Below are 25,083 nucleotides of genomic sequence, written 5' to 3'. Positions count from 1 at the left end.
AGGGCAGTCCCTCATGCAGGGCAGTGCACAAATCGTGGGAGACAGGGAGGCACTTGCCGGAGCAGGCTGTGCAGAGGTCTGGGACCGACGGTTATGGGGCAAAGTGGATACGTGAGCTCCTGAAGCCGTCCACTGTGGGAGTATCTTGGAGTGGGCCCCCCAAGGGTCCGTATCTGTTTGTCTGAACCTGCCCTATGGCTTGGGTCTCAGGAGAAAGCAGATGAGGCAAAGAGAGGAAAGGAGGGAACTCACGGTCCATGTGTTTGCACTACATACTGACTGGTTCTGAGCTGGTTCCGAGAGTTCCGGTCATCTCTGGGCTTCACATCCCATTGATGGCATTTGTTAAACGTGTCCAATGTGCCGGGCCCGTGCAAAATGAAGAACACGAATAAAGGAAGAAGGCCCCATTCCGTTGATGATTTGTGGAGATCTCTCTCTCTTTTTTTAAAGATTTGTTTATTTCAGAGGGAGAGAGAGAGAGAGAGAGCACGAGAGAGGGGAGGGGCAGAGGGAGAGACTCCTGAAGCAGACTCCCCACTTAGTGCGGCACAGGGCTTGATCCCTGGACCCTGAGATCATGACCTGAGCCAAAATCAAGAGTCAGCTGCTTAACCAACTGAGCCCCCTAGGCGCCCTGATGATTTAGAGATCTTAACGGGGCACTGTGTTAAAGGTGGCAAGCCAGCAACTTAAAGTGGTTCTGGGTCCCACAGTGACTAATTCAATCCGGTGGCAGCAGGAGAAGGTCTCACTTAGAAAAGGAGCCCTTGAACTCCAGTCTGTGGGCATAATGCAGGGGGTTCATGAGCTTGAGTGGGAAAAAAATCCGTACTAGTTGAACTGAAAATTAGCATTTCCTGTAATTATGAATGCAGGTGACAAACCACAGTAGTATCAGAACCTGTGAATCTGTTATCCATGTAAATCATAGATATTTTTATATTATAGTTGGTGCAGGTGTTTCAGAATATTACTTATGCTCGTTACTATTTTGAAAATACAGTAGTTAGTTAATTCTTGATATTTAATGTGTAAAAAGAAGCACATCCCTGGCATTTTATTATTTTTGAACGTTGTATTCTAGTATAATTAGGCTTTAAAGTAATCCTGTGTGTTTTATTTTATGCATTTACAACATTATTCTAGGTAAGAGTCCGTAGTATCAACAGACTGCCAAATCAGGCCATAGAACAGAAAGATCACAAACTGATTTAGAAGACCTTTGCTAACCTGAATCTTGATTTATAGAATCCTTGAGGACCGGGATTTTTTTTTTTTTAAGTTTATTATTTTTATTTTTTTGTAATCTCTACACCCAACGTGGGGGCTTGAACTCATGACCCTGAGATCGAGAGTAGCACACTCTTCCAACTGAGCCAGCCAGGCGCCCTGAAGACAGGGATTTTTCATTGTTTTTATTTCTGCAATGCTCACAGTATCACACGAGTAAAGCATTCACACTCCAGATTCTCCTTCACAAAACACAGGTCTTGCGTCTGTGGCATCTGCACCCTTCTGTAGGGCCCCTGTGTCTCACTGCAACGCTTCCGCTGCTAGGCCCTCCCGCAGAAACTTCTCGGACTGTCTTCAGCCATCTGCAGCGTTCTTGGCCCTGTGGACCATGAGTCTCTCCGGAGCAGGGACTATGCATATAGCGACTCAGTAAGCGTCCACCAAGCAAATGGTCTCTAGAGGGTGTGCACCATACTAGAGACCCAGAGCTTTGGGGACCAGAAGAAAGGACTGGATAAAGTTGAGTTCCCCTCTTGAGCCCACAGGTCCCTGGAACATGGGAACCAACCAGGCTGTGGAGCGTGAAGGTGGAGGCAGGTCCTTCCTTCTGAGCCCAGGGAGCCATCCGATGCTCCTTGTCAGAACTTGGAGATCCTTAAGAGTGAAGAAGGCCTGGATCTTCTGCTTCTTCGGATTAGGAAGACCAGAAGAGAAATAAAATTGCTTCCACTCTGGGAAAACTTAGGAGAGGCGATCATGGAGACTTGGACCTCAAGGCCTGGGGAGAGAGGTGAGAGCTCAGGAAGGGAGTGCGGCGGGGGAGGATCGGAGCCGGGGGTGGAGAGAGGACAGGTGAGGTGGAGGAGAAGAATCCAGTGTGTGAAGCAGCAGACCTTGCTGGGGTCCCAGTAGATGGTCCGTGAGCCCAGGCGGGAGCCCCCTCGTCTTATGGCTTCCTTCTCCTGCAGCTGTCTGCTCTCAAGCCTCAGCCCTTTCTCAGGATGGGGAGGACAAGACCGAGTTTCAGGTGGGTTGAGATCTCTTTTCACTCCAGAAATAACACGCCAGGCATCAGAGCATAAAAATATCCCCCTCCCTTGGTAAAAGGGAACAGAGAAAACCATGTATTGGGCGAGTAATTACATTGCTCATTGCATTTATCCACAAAGTAGCATGTGAGAGAGATGATAGGATCCGGGGTTAGAAAGGAAGAAACGAGCAGGGAATTCTGGATTTGAACCTGGGTCGGTATGGCTGTAATTTGCCATTCTTCTCTACATGCTCCTGCCACTAAATAATCATTTCATCTAAGGGCCCGAGCCTAAATTATGCAGAGAGGTTACTCTCCAGATAATGAATCCTTCTTCCCTGAGTTTTTCTCCTCTATGGGACCTTTCTGTGATTCATTTACAGATGTTATAGTCTCCAGATTATACGCCCTACCCAGAAGTACCCCATGAACAATGTTAAAAGAGAGCATAATCAGGGAAAAGACATTTCATCTATGACAAAATTATAAAGTATAATATCTTTATTTTTGGAAGAGGGTTTCAAATGCCCAAACGTTCTTGTTCAGAAAGAAGAAACACAAATGGCCAATAATTATATGAAAAGACGATCAACCTCTATTAGTCAAAGCAGTACAGATTCAAACAAGGTAGGATTCTTTTCTTTTTTTTTTTAGCAGATGACCAAAGATTTGAAAGATCAGCATTCACTGTGAGCCCAACGGAGAAACAGGTACTTGCACACAATTGCAAGGGGCATTTTTAGCCTTTCTGGAAGTTCCGCATGTGTCTGCTCCAATATTCCCCACTCTACAGGTTCATTCTAAATCAGAGCAAGTGTCTGCAGAATGATCATTGCAGTGTTGTTCATAAGAGCAAAGAAAGAAAAAAAAATGTCGGGGAGTGGACTCTGTGTCCATCCATTGGATTGATGGATTATTATGGTTTCACTTGTTCTCTTGTTTAGATTTTGTGCTGCTGTCCAGTGAGATAAAGTGGATGAAACTATTAGGACGTAGAAAGATGTGCACATGCTTGTGCTTTCTCTCTCTCTCTCTCTCTCTCTCTCACACACACACACACACACACACGGTAGATACATGCATATGTGTTAACTTTTAAGTCGAAAGAAAAAGAAATCAATTGTAAAATTTCTTTTTAAAGATTTTATTATTTGAGAGAGAGAATGAGATAGAGAGAGAGCATGAGGGGGAGAGGGTACGAGGGAGAAGCAGACTCCCCGCTGAGCAGGGAGCCTGATGCGGGACTCCATCCCGGGACTCCAGGATCATGACCTGAGCTGAAGGCAGTCGCTTAACCAACTGAGCCACCCAGGCGCCCACAACTGTAAAATTTTAAGTACATATTTTTTCAGCACATGTGAGATTATTTTATAAAGCTTTCTTTTTTTATGGAAAGACATAGAAAAATTTGGAAACTTTGAGTCATTTTTATAATATGCTTTAATTTTAAATGTTATTGATGAACTTCCTACTCTGAGGGCTGAAGAAATGAACACTTCTTTACTTCCCACCGACTCCCGATATGATGCTGTTTTTACTATCATTACCTTCGGATTTGTCACCACCGATTCCCACAGGGGACTTGTCTCAGTTCTGTGTCTAGAGGTCATTGTCCACCGTGTGTCCTTTTCACCGGTTTCTTCATTCCTGCCTTCATTTTGATTTATCTGTGGTTGCCTTAATGTGACTCCACAATTTGCTCTTCCCGGAGACTTGTGGAGGCTGTACGCACTGAGCATTCCCATGCTGAAAAATGTCTGTTCTAACCTTTATGCCCAACTGGCAAATTGCCTAAGCTGAAAATTCTTCATTCATCCCTTGAGAACTGGCATTCCGTCTCGGGCTGGTCTTTTTCTCATGGCTTCTCCATTCATCTTCTGGTGAACAGAGTTTATTCTGACTTATTAGTTACTTTAGCATTTTTTCCCCCCGGAAAGGTCTGTTGACAGCAGCTTGGCTGAGCGTCATTTGCAAGGGTCACCCCTTAACTGCCCTTGCTCTGCGATCTTCTGACATTAATTCTTTTCCTGCCTGGATGTCTACTGTTACTATTCTTTTATTCATTTGGACCCCCTGGAATTCCTGTTATGAAAGGTGTAACTTCTGGATCTGTCCTCCCTATCCTTCACCTTTTGTTCTCTTTGGAATTTTCCGTCATATTCCAGGAGGCTGCTCTGTGCTCCATTCACTGGCTTCTGCTTCAGTGATGTTCCTTCTTCTGGTTAGCGCCTCTCTTGAGGTTATATTTTCCCGTAATCATAACAGTGATTTTTTTTTTTTTTACGCTTCTGAGAATTCCTTTTTTTCTTTTTTAAAGATTTTTATTTCTTTATTTGACACACACACACAGAGAGAGAGCACAAGTAGGCAGAGCGGCAGGCAGAAGGAGAGGGAGAAACAGGCTCTCTGCTGAGCAGGGAGCCCGATGCGGGGCTCGATCCCAGGACCCTGAGATCATGACCCGAGCCGAAGGCAGATGCTTAACCGACTGAGCCACCCAGGCGCCCCTACACTTCTGAGAATTCTGATTAAATTTTTTTTGGCAAGATTTTCCCCCAAGGCTTTCTCAGTATATTTTTGCTAATCTGATGGAGCTGGGTGTGTGGCTAAGACCTCTCATGTGTTTCGCAGTTCGTCACACAGTGGGTGCATGATGACCATCTTCATATGTTTGCTGCAGTTGTGTTTTCTCATCTGAGAATTGCTTATGAAAGGCTTTCACCCATTTGCATCAATTAATGAAAGGAGCTCTTTCAAGAGTCGGGTTGTTAACTCACCCATCAAAACTTTCAACCTTGACTTTGTGAATGGTGAGTTGACCGACCATAAAGAAGTGTAATATTTTCGCCTAGTTAAATGATTTGTTAGTTCCCTTTTGAAAATCTGGTTCCATATCTAGCCTTATCCGTTCTAAGCTTAATCACAAAAAGGCACGTAAATGGGTTTTTATTTAGATTAAGAACGTTTTAATCTCTAATATGGCTGTAACTTGTTTTTGTAAGAGGTGTAAGGCTGACAATTCCATTTTCTTCAAGATGGATAGCCAATCATTATGGTGCCATTTATTATATTTGTCATTCATTTGCAAGTCAACTAAAGTACTACTTTTTTTTTTTTAAAGATTTTATTTATTTATTTGACAGAGAGACACACAGCGAGAGAGGGAACACAAGCAGGGGGAGTGGGAGAGGGGGAACAGGCTTCCCGCGGAGCAGGGAGCCCGATGCGGGGCTCGATCCCAGGACCCTGGGATCATGACCTGAGCCGAAGGCAGACGCTTAACAACTGAGCCACCCAGGCGCCCCTAAAGTACTACTTTTATCATTTATATATTTTGTATATATTTATACATGTACATGTATAAATATTTAATAGGTATATATATATATATATATACACATATATATACCTATATATTGACTTAGCTTTCCTGTAATGGGACTGTTCCTGCATCCTGGTCCACTGAGTTACTTGTATGTCTCTGTATTGTTTTACTGTTTATATTGAATATGTACTTTTGAAGTTCAGAAGTTATTATTCCTCCTTTCCCTATTCATTCAGCAAATATCTGTTGGACACCTACTATGGGCCAAACATTATTCTAAGCCCTGGTGATATATCAGAGAGCAAAACAGATAAAACACCCCTGCCTTCATGGGGCTGGCATTCTAGAAGGGGGAGACAGGTTAAAAACAAGATCATTGCTCTCATTGTCTTGAGGGGCGTAGGCCGGGTGAATTGAGAGAAGGTTCCTGCAGTCATCCGAGCAAAGGATGATGACGAGTCGGATTAGAGAGGTGGAAGTTATGACGGGGAGAAACGGAGAGATTTAAAGTCTACTTTGGAATAATAATTGGCAGAATTTTTTTTTTTTTTTAATGAATTAGATGTAGGAAATAAGGAAAAGGAAAGAATCAAGGATGCCTTGAAGGTCGATGGTACTTGTGTTTACCCACGTTGGGCAGGTTAGAAGAGAACTATTTGGGAGGAAGGACTCACTTCTGGTTGGGCTGTTTCTGCTTCACGATACCATTAGACACCCAGGTGGTGGTTGGAGTCGGCAGGGCTCAGTGTAGACGGCAGGGCTGGATTTAAAGATTCGGGAGATAGTGGCAGGTCTGCATAGGTTTAATTAATTGTCAGACTGCCTCTGGCCCAAGCTTTCTCCCCACCGTTACACTGCCTCTAGTCTTGGGATTGATCTAGGATTGCGCTTGGAAGTGTGCTTTCTTGGTGGCACTCTTTTTCCAAAATGGGGAGGTGGGTTCCTCTGGCCTGGCCCCTCTGATTCTCACTGGGGCAGCAGGATAGTAGAGTGGTTTCCGCATGGTTAGCCAGGCTGCCGGAGTTCAATCCTGACTCACCTCTTGTTAGGTGTATGATCTCCGACAAATAATACTCCCTTTCTGAGACCTCAGGTTTCTCATCAGTGAAGCGGAGATAGCCCTAGTCACTGCCTTGTGAGTAGTTAGTGATAATAGAGCCGATGAGAGAACATTCCCGACACTCCAGAAAGTTCTCATTTTCCATGAGTTCTTTGAGGATTAAGTGAGATCAATCATGTAAAAATACTTAGGCTAGAGGGATGCCTGGGTGGCCCAGTCGGTTAAGCATCTGCCTTCGGCTCAGGTCATGATCCCAGCGTCCTGGGATGGAGCACTGCGTCGGGCTCCCTGCTCAGGGGGGAGTCCGCTTCTCCCTCTGCCTCTGCTCCCCCTGTTCGTGCTCTGACAAGTAAATAAATCTTTAAAAAATACTAAGGCTAGAGCCTGCCTTACAGTAGTTTTTCTATAAATATAAGGTATTAAGGTATCATTTGCTTTATAGACTCATTTCTGGTCCCCTGGTGACTCACATCTTGGCCTTTATAGGACAGTTGTTAAGGTTTAGTGGCTCTGGAACTAGACCTCTGTGTGTTCAGCCTGAACTAGACCTCTGTCTTTAACTGGCTGTGAGACCATGGCCAGGTTACTTCACCTCCTGGTTCAGGGGTCCCTGAGACCACTCCCACGTTCAGAGATTTGCCAGACCCAAGGGGCTCAGTGTGTAGTTGTATTCATGGCTACGATTTGTTAGAGCAGTACACCTGTTTACACCTGGCTTCCTCTAGACTTCACCCCACAGGGCTTTTCCCTTTGCTGATTTTGCTTTCTTTTTTTAACCACACTAAGTCTTAGCTGGTGTAGATGTTGCAGAATTTTACTTACGCTCATTACTAATTTGAAATTACAGTAGTTAATTCATTCTTGATATTTAATGTGTACAAAGAAGCACATCCTTTGTGTTTTATTATTTTTGAACATTGTATTCCTGTACAATTAGCCTTTAAAACAATCCTTTGTTTTATTTTATGCATTTACAACATTATTCTGAGTAAGAGTCCGTAAGTGTCACCAGACTGCCAGAGGAGGCCATGGAACAGAAAAGATCACAAACTGTGATTTAGAAGACCATTGCTAACCTGTGTCTTGATTTATAGAATCCTTGAGGACAGGGATTTTTTTTTTTAAGTGTATTATTATCATTATTTTTTGGTAATCTCTACACCCAACATGGGGCTTGAACTCATGACCCTGAGATCAAGAGTAGCACACTCTTCTGACTGAGCCAGCCAGGCTCCCCGAGGACAGGGGTTTATAATCATTTTGACTTCTGCAGTGCTCACAGTATTGCATTAGTAAAGCATTCACACTCCTTCACAAGAAACCTTGGGCCTCAGCTCATGACTGAGGAGGACACAGCATGATTTGAAGGGCCTCATCTGGTTGTGGATACGGTTGCATAAGCACCCACTGGTTGCTTCTGTTCAGCGAGGACATGGAGGCCCATAAAAGGCGTGTGTGTGGGGAGGGGGTTGGGGGCTAGCGAGCAAAGAGCAGGATTTGCCCAACCGCTGATGGAGGGGCGAGGGGCTGGTTGGTGAAGAACAGTCCTTCTGGCGGAGAAGGTGGTTTTGGGGTGTGTGCAGACATGTGCACTCTAACATTACACACTGTTGGCACAGTCGCTGTGGAGGAAAAGTTTAGGTATTCTACAAGTCAGAGTCAAATTGTCAAATGAACAGACTGTTTGACTGAAGCATTGTAATTCTATGGAACTGCCTTCAGAAGTGCTTACTTACACCGAACCAACAGTAGTTAGCGTTCCTTGCTTTGCTCTCTGGTTAACCATGGAAGATCCGTTGCTTAGAATCGACATTATTGGCATCGGACATTAACAAAACTTGGTTTGACCTGCCAGATGGAGCAACTTCCTGCTTGCTTGCCTACTCTTCTTAGTGACTCCAATTTTACCTTTCATCTGGTGTTTGTGTTAATGGTGTTTCACGTTTTAGGAGCCATTGACCTTCAGGGACGTGGCGGTGGTCTTCACTGAGGAGGAGCTGAGGCTGCTGGACTGCGCCCAGAGGAAGTTGTACCGAGACGTGATGCTGGAGAACTTTAGGAACCTGCTGTCTGTGGGTAAGGGAATGTCTGGGTGATTGACACTTACCTTGATTGGAGCGTTCTTGTTCCCTGGGGAGAGGGTATTTCTGGTCTTTGTATACAGGTTAAATCCCACTTTTTAGATAGAACTGTTATAAAGAAGTTTCTTTTGGCCAATCTTGAATCTTCTCTCTGCCTGTCCTTCAAAGGCTTGAAAGTCATGGAATTAGGGCTACATTTTCTGATTACTTTTTGCACCTCAAAAATGCGCCTAAGCCTTGTATTTTCAGGGCAACAACCTTTCAAACCTGATAAGATACCGTACCCTTTGGAAAAAAAGGCAGAAAGACTTGGATAACAGAGAAAATCCAAGAGATGCGCACCTAGGCGAGAACTGTGGAGCCTGGAGTCCTGAGCAGGCAGGGAGGGGGTAAGCTTGTCACCTAAGACCCCTTCCAACCCTCGATCTTACCTGAGGACACCACATACTGTTGTAGGTGATTGTTCTGTGACCTCATTTCTGCTACTCAGTTCCCACCTTCTCGTGATTCCTTCATGCTTTTCAGATGATGTACCCAGAGTGACGGAGCGGGTCCCTGGACTTGCCTCCCTCTGATAGAAACAGCCGGGCAGTGTAAGATAAGCCAGTTAACTCCTATGTCCTATTTATACCCACTGAACCCATTTAACTCCTATATCCTAGGCATCCTCAGTTATAAACAGATTTGTGTTATTTCGGCCCTTGAAGGTAAAAATCACCAATAAAGAATATCAAAAAGCACGGACAGATTTTAACTTACCTGGACCTACACAGTAAATGTGACAATTTGATGATTCGCAGGCAGTGACAGGGATACGTTGAATATTTTTATGCCTCTGTGCCTTGTGTCATGTGGATTCCTAACTGACATGCTCCCAGAAGACTGGGACACAGCTGGTGCACTTTGGAGGATTTGGTGCTTCGTTCCTCCCCCAGGTTCAGCTCACACATGCCCAGAATTTGAGTCACTGTGGGGGACAGCACTAAGTGTGGCCCTAAAACCAGACTTCTGTGTTTGACTCCCCACCCTCCCCTTCCGCACAGCATGGCGGGGTGACTGCACCAGGTTACTCACCCTCTTTGTGCCGTGGGACCCTCATTCATAAAGTGAAAATGGTAAGGGTCCCCAGCTCAATGTTATTCTGGAGGTAAAAGGAGTTAGCGGGTGTATATCGTTAGCATATAGGGAGCGTTTCAGTAATGTTGAATATTATTGTTAACAACAACAGCAGTAAGTGGAGAAGTGAATTTTCTCTGCAGGAATCTGTTGGGAATTTCTTGCTCGGCAAGTAGATGATGAGATGTAGTTTGTTACTAGTAGGATCATATTCACATTTAGCTTCAAAGCTTGTTAACAGGAACCTCTTTTTTTTAGACATAAAAGAAGTGCCCTGGTAGTTACGATACACACAGGTGAATTTTGCTCTAGGCTCATTACTGGCCCGAGTCTGAAAGCATGACCTGGCTTGAGATCCCTGAGCCAATCTTGTATTTGTTCTCATCTCTGAATTGTCTCTCACCCCATAGGAGACAAGAATGCAAAGGAAATGGAGTATATTCAAGAAAGAGAATTAAAGTGCCTTTCCTCCAGGGAGCTCTCCTACTGGAAAATCTGGGAACAGGTGACTGGTGAATTAACTGGGAGTCAGGATCATAGAGTAAATCTTCAAGGGAAAAGTTTCCAGTTCTCAGAAGACGCTTCTCCCTGCCAAGGGTGGGAAGGAGCACCTGCTCGGGGTTCACACATTGACAATCTGGTGGGCAGTCTACAGAGACCCATCGGCTCAGAAAATCAAGAGTTTCCACCCTGGAAAGCTGTAAGACCGGTATCCGGTCAAGATTCTTGGATGAAAGCCTTTGTGAATGAGCCGTGGAACATTCGTGAAAGGTGTAAAAAACTTGACAGGCCAGATACAATATATAAACATGAGGGGGACAGTTACGACTTCAGCTGGGTATCACGTTGTCACATTGACCACAGATTCCCTGAAAGAGAGAGACCCTGTAATTGCTATCGGTGTGGAAGGGACCGCATTAAAAAGCCGATACTTCATCGCCCTAACAACCCCCAAGAGTATGACCGGAAAAGAAATGACTGTGGAAACGGCTGCAGGGAAGAGTCCCACCTTCCCACTCATCCAAGAGGGCCCTCGAGAGAGAAACCCCATAAAAACGAGTTCGGCCCGGGCTTGAGGCCGACCGCCCACCTCGAGAGACCGCAAAGGACTCTTTCGGGCGAGAAAGCCTCTAAAAGTAAGGAGTGCGGCCGGGGCCCGCTGCAGAACCCGCGCGGGCCCAGCAGGCCCCGGGCCCCTGCCGCGGAGATGCCCTACAGCTGCGATGTGTGTGGGAAGGGCTTCCGCTACCAGTCGATCCTCCTCATTCACCAGGGCGTGCATACGGGCAAGAAGCCGTACGCGTGCGAGGAGTGTGGGAAGGCCTTCGGCCGCAGCTCAAACCTGCTGGTCCATCAGAGGGTCCACACCGGCGAGAAGCCGTACAAATGCGGCGAGTGCGGGAAGGGCTTCAGCTACAGCTCGGTGCTGCAGGTGCACCAGCGGCTGCACACGGGCGAGAAGCCCTACACGTGCAGCGAGTGCGGCAAGGGCTTCTACGCCAAGTCGGCGCTCCACAAGCACCAGCACGTGCACCCCGGGGAGAAGCCCTACAGCTGCGCCCAGTGCGGGAAGGGCTTCACGTGCAGCTCCCACCTCAGCAGCCACCAGAAGGCGCACGCGGGCCAGAAGCCCTACCAGTGTGACAAGTGCGACAAGGGTTTCAGCTACAACTCGTACCTCCAGGCGCACCAGCGCGTCCACACGGGGCAGCGGCTCTTCGAATGCGACGTGTGCGGCAAGAGTTTCAGTTACAGCTCGGGGCTCCTCCGGCACCAGAGGCTGCACACGGGCGAGAAGCCCTACAAGTGCGAGTGCGGGAAGGGCTTCGGCCGCAGCTCGGACCTGCACGTCCACCAGAGGGTCCACACCGGCGAGAAGCCCTATAAGTGCGTCGAGTGCGGGAAGGGCTTCCGGCGGAACTCAGACCTGCATAGTCACCAGAGGGTCCACACGGGCGAGCGGCCCTTCGTGTGCGACGTGTGTGGGAAGGGCTTCATTTACAGCTCCGACCTCCTCATCCATCAGAGGACGCACACGGGCGAGAAGCCCTACAAATGCGCCGAGTGCGGCAAAGGCTTCAGTTACAGCTCAGGGCTCCTCATCCACCAGAGGGTGCACACCGGCGAGAAACCTTACAAATGCGAGGAGTGCGGTAAGGGCTTCCGGTGCACCTCAAGTCTCTACAAGCACCAGCGCATCCACACGGGCAAGAAGCCCTACACGTGTGATCAGTGCGGCAAGGGCTTCAGTTACGGCTCCAATCTCCGCACCCACCAGAGGTTGCACACGGGCGAGAAGCCCTACACGTGTTACGAGTGTGGCAAGGGCTTCAGATACGGCTCAGGGCTCCTCAGTCACAAGAGGGTGCACACCGGGGAGAAGCCTTATAGATGCGACGTGTGCGGGAAGGGCTACAGTCAGAGCTCACACCTTCAGGGTCATCAGAGGGTCCACACGGGCGAGAAGCCCTACAGATGCGAGGAGTGTGGGAAGGGCTTTGGCCGAAGCTCCTGTCTTCACGTCCACCAGAGGGTCCACACGGGCGAGAAGCCCTACACGTGCGGGGAGTGCGGGAAGGGCTTCAGCTACAGCTCGGGCCTGCGGAATCATCAGCGCGTGCACGGGAGTGAGAAACCTGACAAGTAGGCGAGCGTTCGGATGGCATCCCGAACTTTCTGCTCACCCGAGCGCCGGTGCGGGAGGAAGCCTTTGGGAACGTGCTGTGTAGGGTCGGCTGCTGGGGGAGGCTGACCTGGTCACGCGGCCCTTTCTGCGGAGGAAGGAAAGACCCGGAAGTTCGAGAAGCGGGAAGAGCGCTTGAGTCGCAGGCTTCCTCGTCTCCGAGAGTGTGTCGGCCGGCGGGCCGTCCTTAAGGAAGCAGGGCGGGGCCTCAGTAAAGATCGTCACCCTCCTCAGAGTCGGCCCAGGAGGGAGCTCTTCTAAATGAGAGGAGCAGGTGGTGGACGTGGATGCCTTGGTGGGGGGGGGGGGTGGAAAATACCCGCAGATGGGACAAATGTAGGAAAGAATGGCCACCTTGCTAAAACCAATATTGTGTGTACCTTTTAGAAGATCGATTTTACAGAAATTGAAAGATGGTGTTACTGTGGGTTGAGGCCAGTCGCTTTTAGAAGAGCAGGAACAGTTAGAGGGAGGGTCCCCCTCTTGGCAGGTGTGGATGATGTGTCTCCACATACACCTTTTTATGTCACGTTGTGGTGAATGTGTTTCATCTCCTAGAGATAAACTGCTCTCCTAGAGAGGTCGTACTGAACTGCGGAGCCGTTTCATTTTATCAGGTTTGTTCTGTTTTGTTTTGAAGTAGGCTCCATATGGGCCCGGCACGGAGCCCAGTGTGGGGCTTGAACTCACAACCCCGAGATCCAGACCTGAGACGAGATAAGAGTCGGACGCTCAACCGACTGAGCCACCCAGGCACCCCTCATTTTACCAGGTGTTAAACACGAAAGCCGATTGGCGTTGCATTGAATTTATAGGTTAATTTGTTTTATTGCTATCATGAGTATAATGCTTCTGCCCCATTTCATTTCATGTTTTTAAACAGACAAGACAACTATTAGAGCATTTTAAAGAATCAGAAATACCATTTGAACTTGTCAGAATAGCCGTGGAAAAATAAGAGTCACCAAAACCACCATCAGTGGGGATCTGTGGAAACCTGCACCTGTGAGTTTATTGGTGGGGGGGTGAAAAAAAGTAGTGTTTTGGGAAAGAATTTGTCAGTGTATCAAGTTCAGATTCGTGTAACCTTTGAAGTGGCAATAAGTGTGTAGTAATTGATACTTGGGAGGTAGTTGCACATATGGAAAAAGATGTATGCATATGACTGAGTTTCTTAGCATTTTCTTACCATAGCAAAATAAAAAAAAATTAATACTCCAAGTGTAATAAATTAAGTCACATGTAAATGAGTGAAAACCACTAAAAATATTCAGGTACACCTACATAGACATTGAAGGTTGCCCACAAACCATTTTGTGAACCAAGAAAGTTGGAGAGCCATTTTAGTATGGCCCCGTTTTGTTAATATGCTTTTTGCGTGTGTATGTTTATATAGAGAGAAAGACACAAAAATGTGTGAAAGGTCAGTATGATAACTGCTTATCTCTAGTAAGTGGTTTGCGGGGTGTGTAATAACATTTGTGTACTTGTATGTATTTTACTTTTTAACACAGTATATATATCAATTTTATAACAATAGTAAAGCTATTTTTTTAAAAAAAATTAGTCTGGTGGAACAGTGCCTTATGGTCAAAGATCCATGTCACAACCTCTATACTTCTGTTGTTGTTGCTTTTTCTACTGTTTACTTAGCACCTAGTACCAAATACAAGGTATACAAATGAACTGAGAAATTTGTGAATTAGATGCTGCATAATTTTTGTTGGCTTGGTCAGAAACGAGGGTGGTCTGGGTAATTGGGAGGAGCTTGGGTGCTCCACTCTGCATTCTGGCCCTCTGGGACCAGTGAGCCCCCAAGCCTGGCTTCCTAGAAGGCAGCGCACCAGGATATGTCCCCTCCTAGTCTGACTTCCTTTCCTGGGGCCATGTCTGGGGGTCAGAAGCAAAGTGTCCATAGCTGAAACGGTTAGCTTTCTGAAGGGGATTGGAAAAAATCTCAAGTGGTTTTTTTTTTTTTTAAGATTTTATTTATTTATTCATGAGAGACAGAGGGAGAGAGAGAGAGAGAGAGAAGCAGAGGGAGAAGCAGGCTCCCAAGGAGCAAGGAGCCCGATGTGTTTTGTGGAATAGCAGCTGCATCATTCTAGTCATGGGGTGGGTTTTATAGCCAAAGAACACATGGAGACACCGTCCCTGCCCCTCAGACCCTCAAGGTTTGTGGTTGATATGTTAAACTCTCTAAATGGATTTCCAAAGGAGGACCGCAAATTTTTTTTCTGTAGTTTTATTTTACGCATTTTTTAAAAGCTCCAAAATTTTAATTTTTAATTTTTTAATTTTAATTTTTTTTTTTTTTTTAGTTCAGGGGTAGAATTTAATGATTCATCAGTGGCATATAAAACCCAGTGCCCTCCTTAATGCCCATCACCCAGTTACCCCATCCCCCCCCACCTCCCCTCCAGCAACCCTGTTTGTTTCCTAGAGTGAAGAGTCTCTTAGGGTTTGCCTCCCTCTCTGTTTTTACGAAATCTTGCCATTTGCAGTGACGTGGACGGAACTGGAGGGTACTACGCCAAGAGAAATGAGTCCGAGAAAGACAAATACTGTATGATTTCACTAATATGGGGAATTTAAGAAACAAAAGCGATGAACATAGGGGAAGGGAAGAAAAAATAAGATAAAAACAGGGAGGAGCACAGGTTCTTGAATTGGTCTGGGCAGTATCTCCCCAGTGTCCTGGAAGTAGCTGTCACGTGTTGGCTGCAGCTAGTCATCTGAAAGCTTGACCAGGGCTTGATCTGCTTCCAGGATGGCTTTGAGCATCATCGAGCTTTGAACAGGAGGCCTCAGTTCCTCAGTGGATGTTGGAAAAGGCCTGAGTTCCTCACCACGTGGGCTTCTCTACAGGACTACCCGAGGGCCTTCATGACACGGCAGCTGCCTTCCCTCAGAGCAAGTGGCCAGAGAGGAGAGCGCAAGCAGGAAGCCACAGGGCCTTCTGTGACCCAGTCTCTGAAATGACCATCCCTTCTGCTTTCTTCTCTTCCTTAGGAGTCACTGAGTTTCTGGGGAGGGGCATTAGGTTCCACCTCTTGCAAGGAGTTCCGGAGAACTTGTGGATGGATCTACAAAAAACCACCATACCTACTAACAGCATGGGAGAGTGATTCGGTTCAGTCCTTTCTACCTGCTAGAGGCCGTCCTCGAGATCCCACTGGGTTGCCTAAAGTTTACCCAGGTGCCAGTCGGCTGCTGCTATGTTAGTGGCAGCAAGGGATACAAGAGCGTCAAGGGAGTGCTGTAACCACTATGGATTGGTTGGAGTCAGGCGTGGAAGTGCGGTTCTTTCTCTGCAAAATCAGGAACAATGAAGTAAGATGTCTCCCTCTGTTGTTATTCTCTGCATTCTCTGAATGTTACATGGTAGGAAGGTTAATACAAGTTTCAGGGCCTCTGGAGAGTTGTAAAAACACCATCTGCTGGGCAGAGTCAGAAACTGGTAGTCTCTAAATGATGAACAAGCTGGCTCTAGCTGAAGCGGGTTGGTAGGGGCGGTAAGTCTGGTATAGAATATAAAGTTGATTGTGACAGTAACGTTGCATCCTACCAACAGGGTGATGTGATCATTTTAGAAGGTAGAGTCAGAGACTTTAGATATGCTTCCTTTTAAAAAAAATTTTTTTTAGAGATTTTATTTATTTGAGAGAGAGAGACAGAAATAGCGAGAGAGAGCATGAGCGGGGAGGAGAGGGAGAAGCAGGCTCTCTGCTGAGCAGGAAGCCCAACGTGGGGCTCGATCCCAGGACCCTGAGATCATGACCAGAGCTGAAAGCGGGCACTTAACCAACTGAGCCACCCAGGCGTCCCAAGATACCTATTTCCAAGTAGATTTTGTGGGTCCAGACAAGTTGTAACTGTTCCTCAGAACAGTCCTCAGCCTGAATATAAATATCTCAGGTATAAAACCCAACCCAGTGTTACTCCATCATGAGATGGAGAATGAAGTACGCCAACTAAGTGAGATAGTCTACTAGCCCACTAGGATGAGGTGGTATGATGGTAGGTCAGAAATTAAATTTGGTTTATTCTCACTTGGGAGATCTCCTGCATCCAGATGTGTCCCTCAGAGCACTGGAAACACCTAAGCCTGTCATTGCCTTGGACCCCAGGGTCACAGTGTAACACTGTATTCTGTAATTTGGCCATCAGGAGTACATGCAGATCATATTCAACCCCTTGAATTTTTACTTCTGACTGACATTTGGTTAATCAGTAGATACTATGTGTCAGGCACTATGTGTCTCAGCACTGGGGATACAACTGTTAAGGTGGTTGGACCAGAATGGGCAAGCGAGAAAGTAGTAGAAAATGAGGTCAAAAAGGAGAAACTAAAAGGGAATAAATGAACTCAGATGTGGAGAATTGACGTATTTATCACAGATATTACTGAGGCATGTTAAAGGAAACCTCTTCCTCCATCCAGTAGTTTTAGGATCTCCCAAATTTAAGGGTCACTCCCGCCTCTGTGGCAGATCTTACTAGATTTTTTTAAAATCACAATGAAACTAACGTCAAGATATCAAAAGACAGAGTGAGGCCAAGAGAATTTCGCTGTTCCCGCATGTGCCATGAGTTGCAATGCCAAGCTATATAGCTGGATAGCCTGCCCACTGCTTGGAGGTGGGGGTCTTCAATTATCTGTCTAGTCCAGGACTAGAGCTGGCAAAAAGAGTATGTTCTCACCCGTTTTGGGGTGCTTTTCTTCCAGGCCAGAACTGTGGGTTTCTGGTGAAATCCTTACCCAGTTTTCTTACCTCGTGAGGGCACAAAACAGATACTTCCTTTAATGGGGCGCCTGGGTGGCTCAGTTGGTTGAGCGACTGCCTTCGGCTCAGGTCATGATCCTGGAGTTCTGGGATCGAGTCCCGCGTCGGGCTCCCTGCTCGGCAGGGAGTCTGCTTCTCCCTCTGACCCTCCCCCTTTCATGTGCTCTCTCTCTCTCTCTCTCTCTCTCAAATAAATAAATAAAATCTTAAAAAAAAAAAAAAAACAGTGATCTTAAAATGCAAAAATTTTGTAAGTGCCACCAGGGGAGATTTCTCAAAGGGAATCTGAAACCTTTCCATGTCTCCGTGATTTGTGGAAATAGGTCTCTTATAAGACTCGCTCCCCACCCCCCACTCCCGATTCGTGCTATTCCCTGATTCAGAACAGAAGGCACTGGGTGTTAATAATCCTCTCTGCTTCTCCAGAGAAGCGGAAACATGAGAAGACTCGGAACTCTCAAGTGTGGAAGATTTTCCAGAGTCCCCTTCAATAAAAACAAACCGTGAAAAGGGTATTTAAATGAGTCTTTTAGAAAAATTAAAGGGTGTGTCCGCAGAATAAGAACCTGTAAGGGTTTTCACTAAAATGGGAACAAGTGCTCATTTCCAGGTGGTGGGATATTGAATCTTGGCCATCCTTCATATCACGGGTGGAGAGTGATTTGTCTTAATTATTGTTAACATTTCACTGTTATTTTATCACCATTATTATTTTATTGTTTTAAATAAATGGTAAGAGTGCAGGTGGTCCCAGCGGGGCCACTGATCCCCAGGGAGCCTCCCGGCGCGGCGGCGGCGCGGCGCAGGGCCTTCTGGGGGTTGTAGTCCACAGGCTTCTTGCGCATGCGCTTTGGGCACAGGCGCTCACTGTGGGCGATATTGTCTGCGGCGCTAAGGTGAGTCCGGCCCGGACCGCACCCCCGAAGGGGGCGATGGGGGTGGAGGGTGTGTGTAGCTGTGACCCGGCCCTGTCGATGGGTGGGAGGAGTTGGAAGCGGGGACTGGTGGCCAATGGAAGAGCCTCCTCGGCGGGGCGGAGTGTTGAGGGGCTCGCCCAGCATTCCCTGGGAAGAGGTGGGAGAGCTTGAGCTCGGTTTGGGGGGACTGACTCCGGTAGCGCCGCTGCAAGGTTTCGGGATAGGGGCTGTGCATCCCCGCGTTGGGGTTGGTGTCAGCCTTGGAATGTGCATCTCTGGGCCGGGGCGGGTTGGCTCAAGTTTGGGGGAGTAAGGGTTTGGGCCAAGCGTCCCTGACTGCAGAGAGGGATTGGCTCAAGCGGTTCATCTCCGAGTATGGGGGACTGCTTGGGCTGTACATTCCTGGCCTCGGCAGGGCGGGCAATTCGGACTCAGCAGCCCTAGATTCTTGGAGTCTTGGATTCTGAACGCTGTGTTTGGGATTTGGCAGCTCTGACTCCGGGCGGGGGGGGCATCTTTGTTCCCCAAAACTGGGTTCACTTTTGGTGGGTATTGAGCCAAAAGATATAACCAAGCCCAAAAATAGGAAAAGGAAGAATTTTACTTGCAACAAATAGAGGGGAACACTGGGGGATATTTTCCAAAGCAGTGTCTCCTGGAATAACAAAACTGGGCACATTTTAAGGTAATGGTGCATACATATTCATGAAGGGGTCTGTGCAATGGGGAATTCAGCCTGGAATTGGGGGGCAAAAGTCATCTTAAGGTGACAGAGCCCAGGTCTGATGGAAGTCATGAGGGCCGGCAAGGGTCAGCTTCATCAGTTCTGTGGCTCCAGTTGGTCTGGCATCTGGGTACTCAAAGGGGTTTAGATCCTGAAAAGAGAACTCAAGAATGTGCTTCCGGTCACTCTTCACGTTTGAATCAGCCCTGCGAGTTTTACCATTGATTGATTGTCCCTGATACGATCAGGCTATCTCCTGGCCTGATAGTGGCTGTTTATTCTTACATTCTTTTGTTCCGTTAAAATTATTAACTACTGAGGTCTATTCTGCAATTTCAACGTATCCCAGGAAGTTCTTTGAGGAAGAAAGTTCTTTGGACAAATAGTGCCAGTCAGGCTTAGATCTCAAGATGACTGGGACCTAGAATAACTAAAGTAACTTTTCTTATGTCAAGAAGCTATGTCTCATCTTTCTCGGGGGACCCCTAACTCTTTCTGCTTACATCTTGACTTTTCTCCTCTCTCTAGTTAGAAATCTGAATACAGTTTCAAGAGAACTGCCCCAAGTTATTAACCCCATCCTCACCTTGCAATGCTGGGAGGCAGGGAATGCAAACTTTGAGGCTTATAAGACACAGAGCAAATGTCAGATTGTTTGACTGCAGTCAACAAATTAGAAATTTGAGCACTGACTGTACATTTGATAAAATTAGAGAATTTATGTTAATTATTTTAGGTGTAATATTAGCACTTTTAAAACTATTTCATACCTTTTAGAGTGACATAATGAAGTATTTCTGGATTAAGCTATATGATGAATATGGTGTCAGGGATATACTTCCAAATAATATGCAAGGATGTGGGGAGGGGTAGAGATATAGTTGAAACAAGAGTGACCATGTGTTGATAATTGCTTAAACTGCATGATTGGCACCTGGGGGTTCATTAGACCATTCTGTCTACCTCTGCATGGCTTCGAAATTTTTATGATAAAGTATTTTTGAAACAGTTTTCCAGTTAACTAGCTAGGAAGTGTCCTGAGGAAGCATAGAGAGGTTGAATTTACTCTTAGTTGCATATCATATGTGGGGGCCAGATGTTGCAAATTCCCCCTCAGACTAGACCCCTGGGCCCTGGGAATCACTGTGAGCTCAGGGGTGTGGTCAGAGCTTCAGGTGTTTCAATAAAACTCTGAGGTTTTCTTCCTTTTGTAATGAAATTGATTCATAGGTGTTTTACGTCTTTTGTCTCTTGCGAATGGGATAATTTTATCTTCTATCTCTGCAAATATATTATTTGTGTTTTTCAACACTTCAAACCTAAGATTTCCAAAACTGAGCTCCTGATCCTCCACAGAATTGGCCCCTACAAAACCTTCCCCATTTCTGTAAATGGCAACTCCATCCTTCCAGTCAGTGAGGCCAAAGCCTCCACTCCACGCTTTCCACCCCAGATGCAAGTGATCAGCAGATCCCATTGACTGTATCTTCAATATGAACGCAGACCCCAGCAACCTCTCAGTACCTCCACCTCTGCTCCCCTGACCCAAGACACCATCATCCCTTGCTGGGATTATCGTGATAACCTCCTACCTGGTCTTCCTGCTCCCCCTCTCTTGCCACCGTTAGTCCATTCTTAACAGCAGTCAGAGGAATCCTGTTGATGCCTAAATGAGATCGTGTCACTCCTCTGTTCAAAATCCTCCCATTGTTCCCATCTAATGAGAGTAATAGCCAAAGTCCTTAAAATGGCCTAGAAGACCGCATACCATCTGGCTCGCATTTACTTTTATTTCATCTCTGATTGCTTATTCCCTCGCTCACTCCACTTCAGCCACATACCATGCATATTGCCGCCTCCGGGTGCTGATGCTTGCTGTTCCCTCTGTCTAGAATGCTCTTTGTACAGATGCTTGTATTGTTCACTCCCTTTCTTCGTTAGGTCTTTGCCTACAGATCACCCCAGTGAGTCTTCTCCTGAACACCCCATTTCACTCCCTATCCCCCTGCCCCATTTTTTTTTCTCCATGGCCCTTACCATTGCTATATCTTCAGTGTCCAGATCACTGCCTCGCAGGCAGTAGGCACTTAATAAATATGTGTTGAACGAGGAAATGCCATTCTTGTTCTCTCTGAGCTTGTAGCCAGAGGTGGAAGATAATTAAGCAGCCACAGTATAGTGCTATGACAGGAGAAATGCCAGCCACAGTAGGTATCTGCCATGGTCTGAATGTTTGTATCCCCTGAAATTCATATGCTTGAAACTCTAAGGCCCAACAGGATGGTATTAAGAGGTAGGGCTTTGGAAGGTGATCATGGCATGAGGGCAGAGCCCTCATGAATGAGATCAATGCCTTTATAAAAGGGGCTCTAGAGAGCTCCCCTGCCCATTTCGTCACATGAGGATACAACAAGAAGTCTGTGATCCAGAAGATGGCCCTCACCTCATGGTGCTGGCGCCCTCATTTTGGGCTTCCAGCCTCCAGAACTGTAAGAAGTAAATTTCTGTTGTTTATAAGCCACCCAGTCTGTGGTAGTCTGTTAGAACAGCTTGAACAGAGGCAGACAGTACCTCCTGTAGTGGGGGTTATCAAGGAGGGCTTCCTGAGGAAGTAACTCCCAAACCCAGACTTGAAGGATGATAATAATAGCAACACAGCGTTCAGACTCTTCGAGATTCTCCAGGATTTGGCCCCTGGTGATGTTCCCAGCGTTATCTCAGCCAACCTGCCCTGCAAGTCTGTGTCCTGGCCTTTGATGGGACCCCAGCACTCCACATGCATGTTTTTTCACCCGCACGGCCACCGTTGCTCATTAGCCTTTTCCTTTGTCAGTTTGGCAAGTGCCTGCTGTTTCTTCAGGCCTCAGCTACAGCTCCATTATCATCTCTCAAAAGCCTTGCCTGAGAGCCTGGGCCCCTCCCGGGGTGTGCTGCGTTCCTATTTCCTGGGTCTTTGTTCGGTTTTGTGGAATGTCTGTTGCAGTCCTTCTCACGTTCCAGTGAATTTATTTGCTCGCCTCTCTGCCCCCTAAGTTTGCCCACCTTGGGATCAGGGACTGAATTTTACTTTGACATATGGAACACTTAGCAGGCAGCCCAGTACACGAGAGCCAACACGTTTTGACTGGTCGTTGTACGCTAGGCACTGCTCCGAGCACTTCCCATGTAATGACTTACCGAGCTCCCACATGACACTGAGAAATAGATTCTCTCAACATCCTGTCTTGTATACAGGAAGGAACTGAGGCACCAGGAGATAGTTTGCCCAAGGGCACACAGATGATGAAGCCAGGCCTCAGGTCCAGGTGGTTTGGTTTCAGAGTCTACTTTTTTAAAAGATTTTATTTATTTATTTGAGATAGAGAGTGAAAAAGAATGAGAAAGAGAGAGAAAGCACACAAGAGGGGGAGAGGGGCAGAGGGGAGGGAGCCCAGTGCGGGGCTCCATTCCAGGACCCTGCGATCGTGACCTGAGCCAAAGGCAGACGCTACCAACCGACTGAGCCACCCAGGGATTCCCCCCCCCCCCCCCACAGCCTTTTCTTAACAGCTAGGCTCTGCTGCCTTTTCTGAGTCAGCACGGAATGTGTGGGTCATGTATGGTCAGTTTTCCTTGCACTTTTGATCTCATGATCTGATGTTTTCAGTCAGAGAATTAAGTCTGGCAAAGGCCCAGACTTCATTCATTCATTTGGCACCTATTGCATGCTAAACTTTCCACATGTATATGAATAGTATAATTTCCATTCATCAAGAGCACACGCTACAGGAGCGAAAGCAAAAAGCAACCAGAAAACTTTCCGTACAATGTGGAAAGTTATAGTGGATGTTGGTATAAGATCCTGTGGTCTGACAGAAGAAGAATGATTCCCATGGGCAGGGGATTTGGGAAGGTCATTAGAAAAGCCCTTCTGTAGTCCTATACTTCGTAGTCACTTGGACTAGCCAGTGACAGGCTTTGTCATGTTCACCCAGCCACATCTCACTAGTCTTAGGTTTTGTTTATTTTTTAAAGATTTATTTATTTGAGAGAGCATGTGGGGGTGGGGAGGGGCAGAGGGAGAGAGAGAGTCCCAAGTGGACTCCCCTCTGAGTGTGGAGCCCCATGTGGGGCTTGATCCCAGGACCCTGAGCTGAAACCAAGAGTTGGATATTTAACTGACTGCGCCACCCAGATGCCCCTTAGATTTTTTTAAAGATTTATTTCTGTGGGGGGGAAGGGGCAAGAAGGAGAGAATCTTCAAGCAGACTCCCCAGTCAGTGAGGAGCCTCACATGGGGCTCGATCCCACGACCCATGAGATCATAACCTGAGCTGAAACCAAGAGTTGGACGCTCAACTGAGCCACCCAGGCACCCCTAGTCTTAGGTTTTTGGACGGGCTTTCTGAGGGTATGACTGCTGTGCACATTTGTGTAAGTTGGGTTCTGCACAAGGAGACCACACTGAAACTGTGCCATTCTCATAGAACACACACAGTTTTTCAGTTAGTAGCTGTAAAAGTGCTTTGTTTCTTTGTTCTAACAGAAGCAGTATATTATAATAATTCTCCAACAGGTGGGAGAAAAGCATCCTGAGGAAGGGATGCATTTTTCTTCTCAGTCCAAAGGCAAATTGGCATGGACTAGAGACGTCCCTCCCTGCAGTCCTGCCACGGCCCTTAGGGCTGAAGTTAGATCTCATAGAGTCCTTTGGCTCAGATGCTCACAGATCACAGATATACACCTTCGTCATCATCACATGACATTTACTCTCACACACATGGAAGAAATGGTCTTTATCCTTTTCCCCAGATGATTGCTAGGTACATCCAGAAGAGTTCAGGCTAGTCTCTCTCCTCAGTCCTGAATCCTCTAGAAATACTGAGAAAAAGAGCTAGGAATCTGGAAGCAGGATTTTGGGGAGAACCTGGGGCTTATATTTCCGATTGTGTTTGTGGGCAGTTGCAGTTCCAGATTCAACTGCTGCTTTCCCCTTGGGTCCTCTTCCCCTCAAGAGGTTGCTGTGGGCACCTGGTCTCTGTCCTGCTGCAGTGACTCAGATCAGGGTGATGATTGGATCAAGTGAGCGAGAGGAGCATTTGTGGGAGAGAGCTCTGTGCGCTTGGGCAGGTGGGGGAAAAACAAGGGTCTTGGCGCATAATGTGCCACATTCTCTCAGTTCCCCACCTCCAGATCCACTTCACCTTTCCACCCTGCCATCTGCCCTGAGACCCCGCCACTGCCCTCTGGCCTGGTTGTCCTCGGCCAGTGGGAAGTCACAACAGGAGAGTTTGGAGAGAGAGGGAGAGAAAAGAGTGAGTTGGAGTATCTGGTCCCCCCAATTCTCTGTAGGCTGGCCACACTTCTCAACAAAGAGTTACAGTTCCCATCAGGGACCTTTTGCACACTCTGTTCCAGGCCCAGGAATCGCCTTCCTATTACCCCTTCAGGCTCAGATGTAGTAATGGCACCTGCCTGTCACTCCCCAGCCTAGTGCCTTCTCCCCCATGGCTTCCTTACGCCCAGCCTACACCCCTGTAAGTAGTCTATTTATTAACTTTCCGCCTCAAATTTGAATGTGCCGTCTGGTTCCTGCCAGGGCCCCAACTTTATAAAGGCAGGGAGGGCTTGAAACCAGAAATCTGGGAAGCCAAACTCCCTCCCACATGTGTGTGGGTGCGTGTGTGTACGTGTGTGCACGTAAATCAAGCTGACCCATTGTTGGCTGTTAGGAGAGAACAGATTTCTGGAAGCAGAGAGCCTGGTGTGCTTGTCTCTTTGCAAGAGCATCTAGTGTATCAGAGCTGATTCTATTTATGTGTTTGTTAATCTCAAACACTGAGTGCTTGATAAACGGCAGGATCTTTACCGGGTACAGCAGATAAAGGATGAAGGCTTGGTTATGTCTTTGGGATTTATTGGTTTTTTTTGGACAAGGTTAGGGAGAAATGTTCCTCAGTAGGTTTTAACGATTATAAAACTATGTGATTGGCCCCGTACTAAGAGGTTTAGCAAATCTTTGTTGGAGCCCAGAATAAGGGTGATTAAGGCTTTCTGCTAAAGGCAGGGAAGGGGAGGGGAAAGAGTGAGGGTTTGCCAGGAGTCATTTCATATTCTATTAACCCAATTCTGTCACCCTGTAAGC

At 46.9% G+C, this 25,083-nt stretch overlaps 1 protein-coding gene across 1 annotated transcript in view; it reads left to right on the top strand.

Annotated features, from left to right (window-relative positions):
- The first annotated feature begins 1,047 nt into the window (after positions 1-1,047).
- Positions 1,048-25,083, top strand: part of ZNF229 (zinc finger protein 229) — a 36,144-nt gene continuing 12,108 nt past the window's right edge. Inside the window, exons 1-4 of the mRNA XM_088026944.1 lie at positions 1,048-2,026; positions 2,205-2,263; positions 8,601-8,727; positions 10,259-12,491. Of these exons, the coding sequence (XP_087883070.1) occupies positions 1,993-2,026; positions 2,205-2,263; positions 8,601-8,727; positions 10,259-12,491 (2,453 nt within the window). The 5' untranslated portion in view covers positions 1,048-1,992. The remainder of the gene's footprint in view (positions 2,027-2,204; positions 2,264-8,600; positions 8,728-10,258; positions 12,492-25,083) is intronic.

This window comes from Eumetopias jubatus, unplaced genomic scaffold (genome assembly GCF_037043125.1).
Source record: "Eumetopias jubatus isolate StellerSeaLion01/CBP00866 unplaced genomic scaffold, mEumJub1_p1.0 scaffold_10, whole genome shotgun sequence".
In the NCBI taxonomy this organism is placed as follows: Eukaryota; Metazoa; Chordata; class Mammalia; order Carnivora; family Otariidae; genus Eumetopias; species Eumetopias jubatus.
Note: the sequence above shows the minus strand (reverse complement) of the source record. Positions and strands in the feature narration are given on the sequence as shown.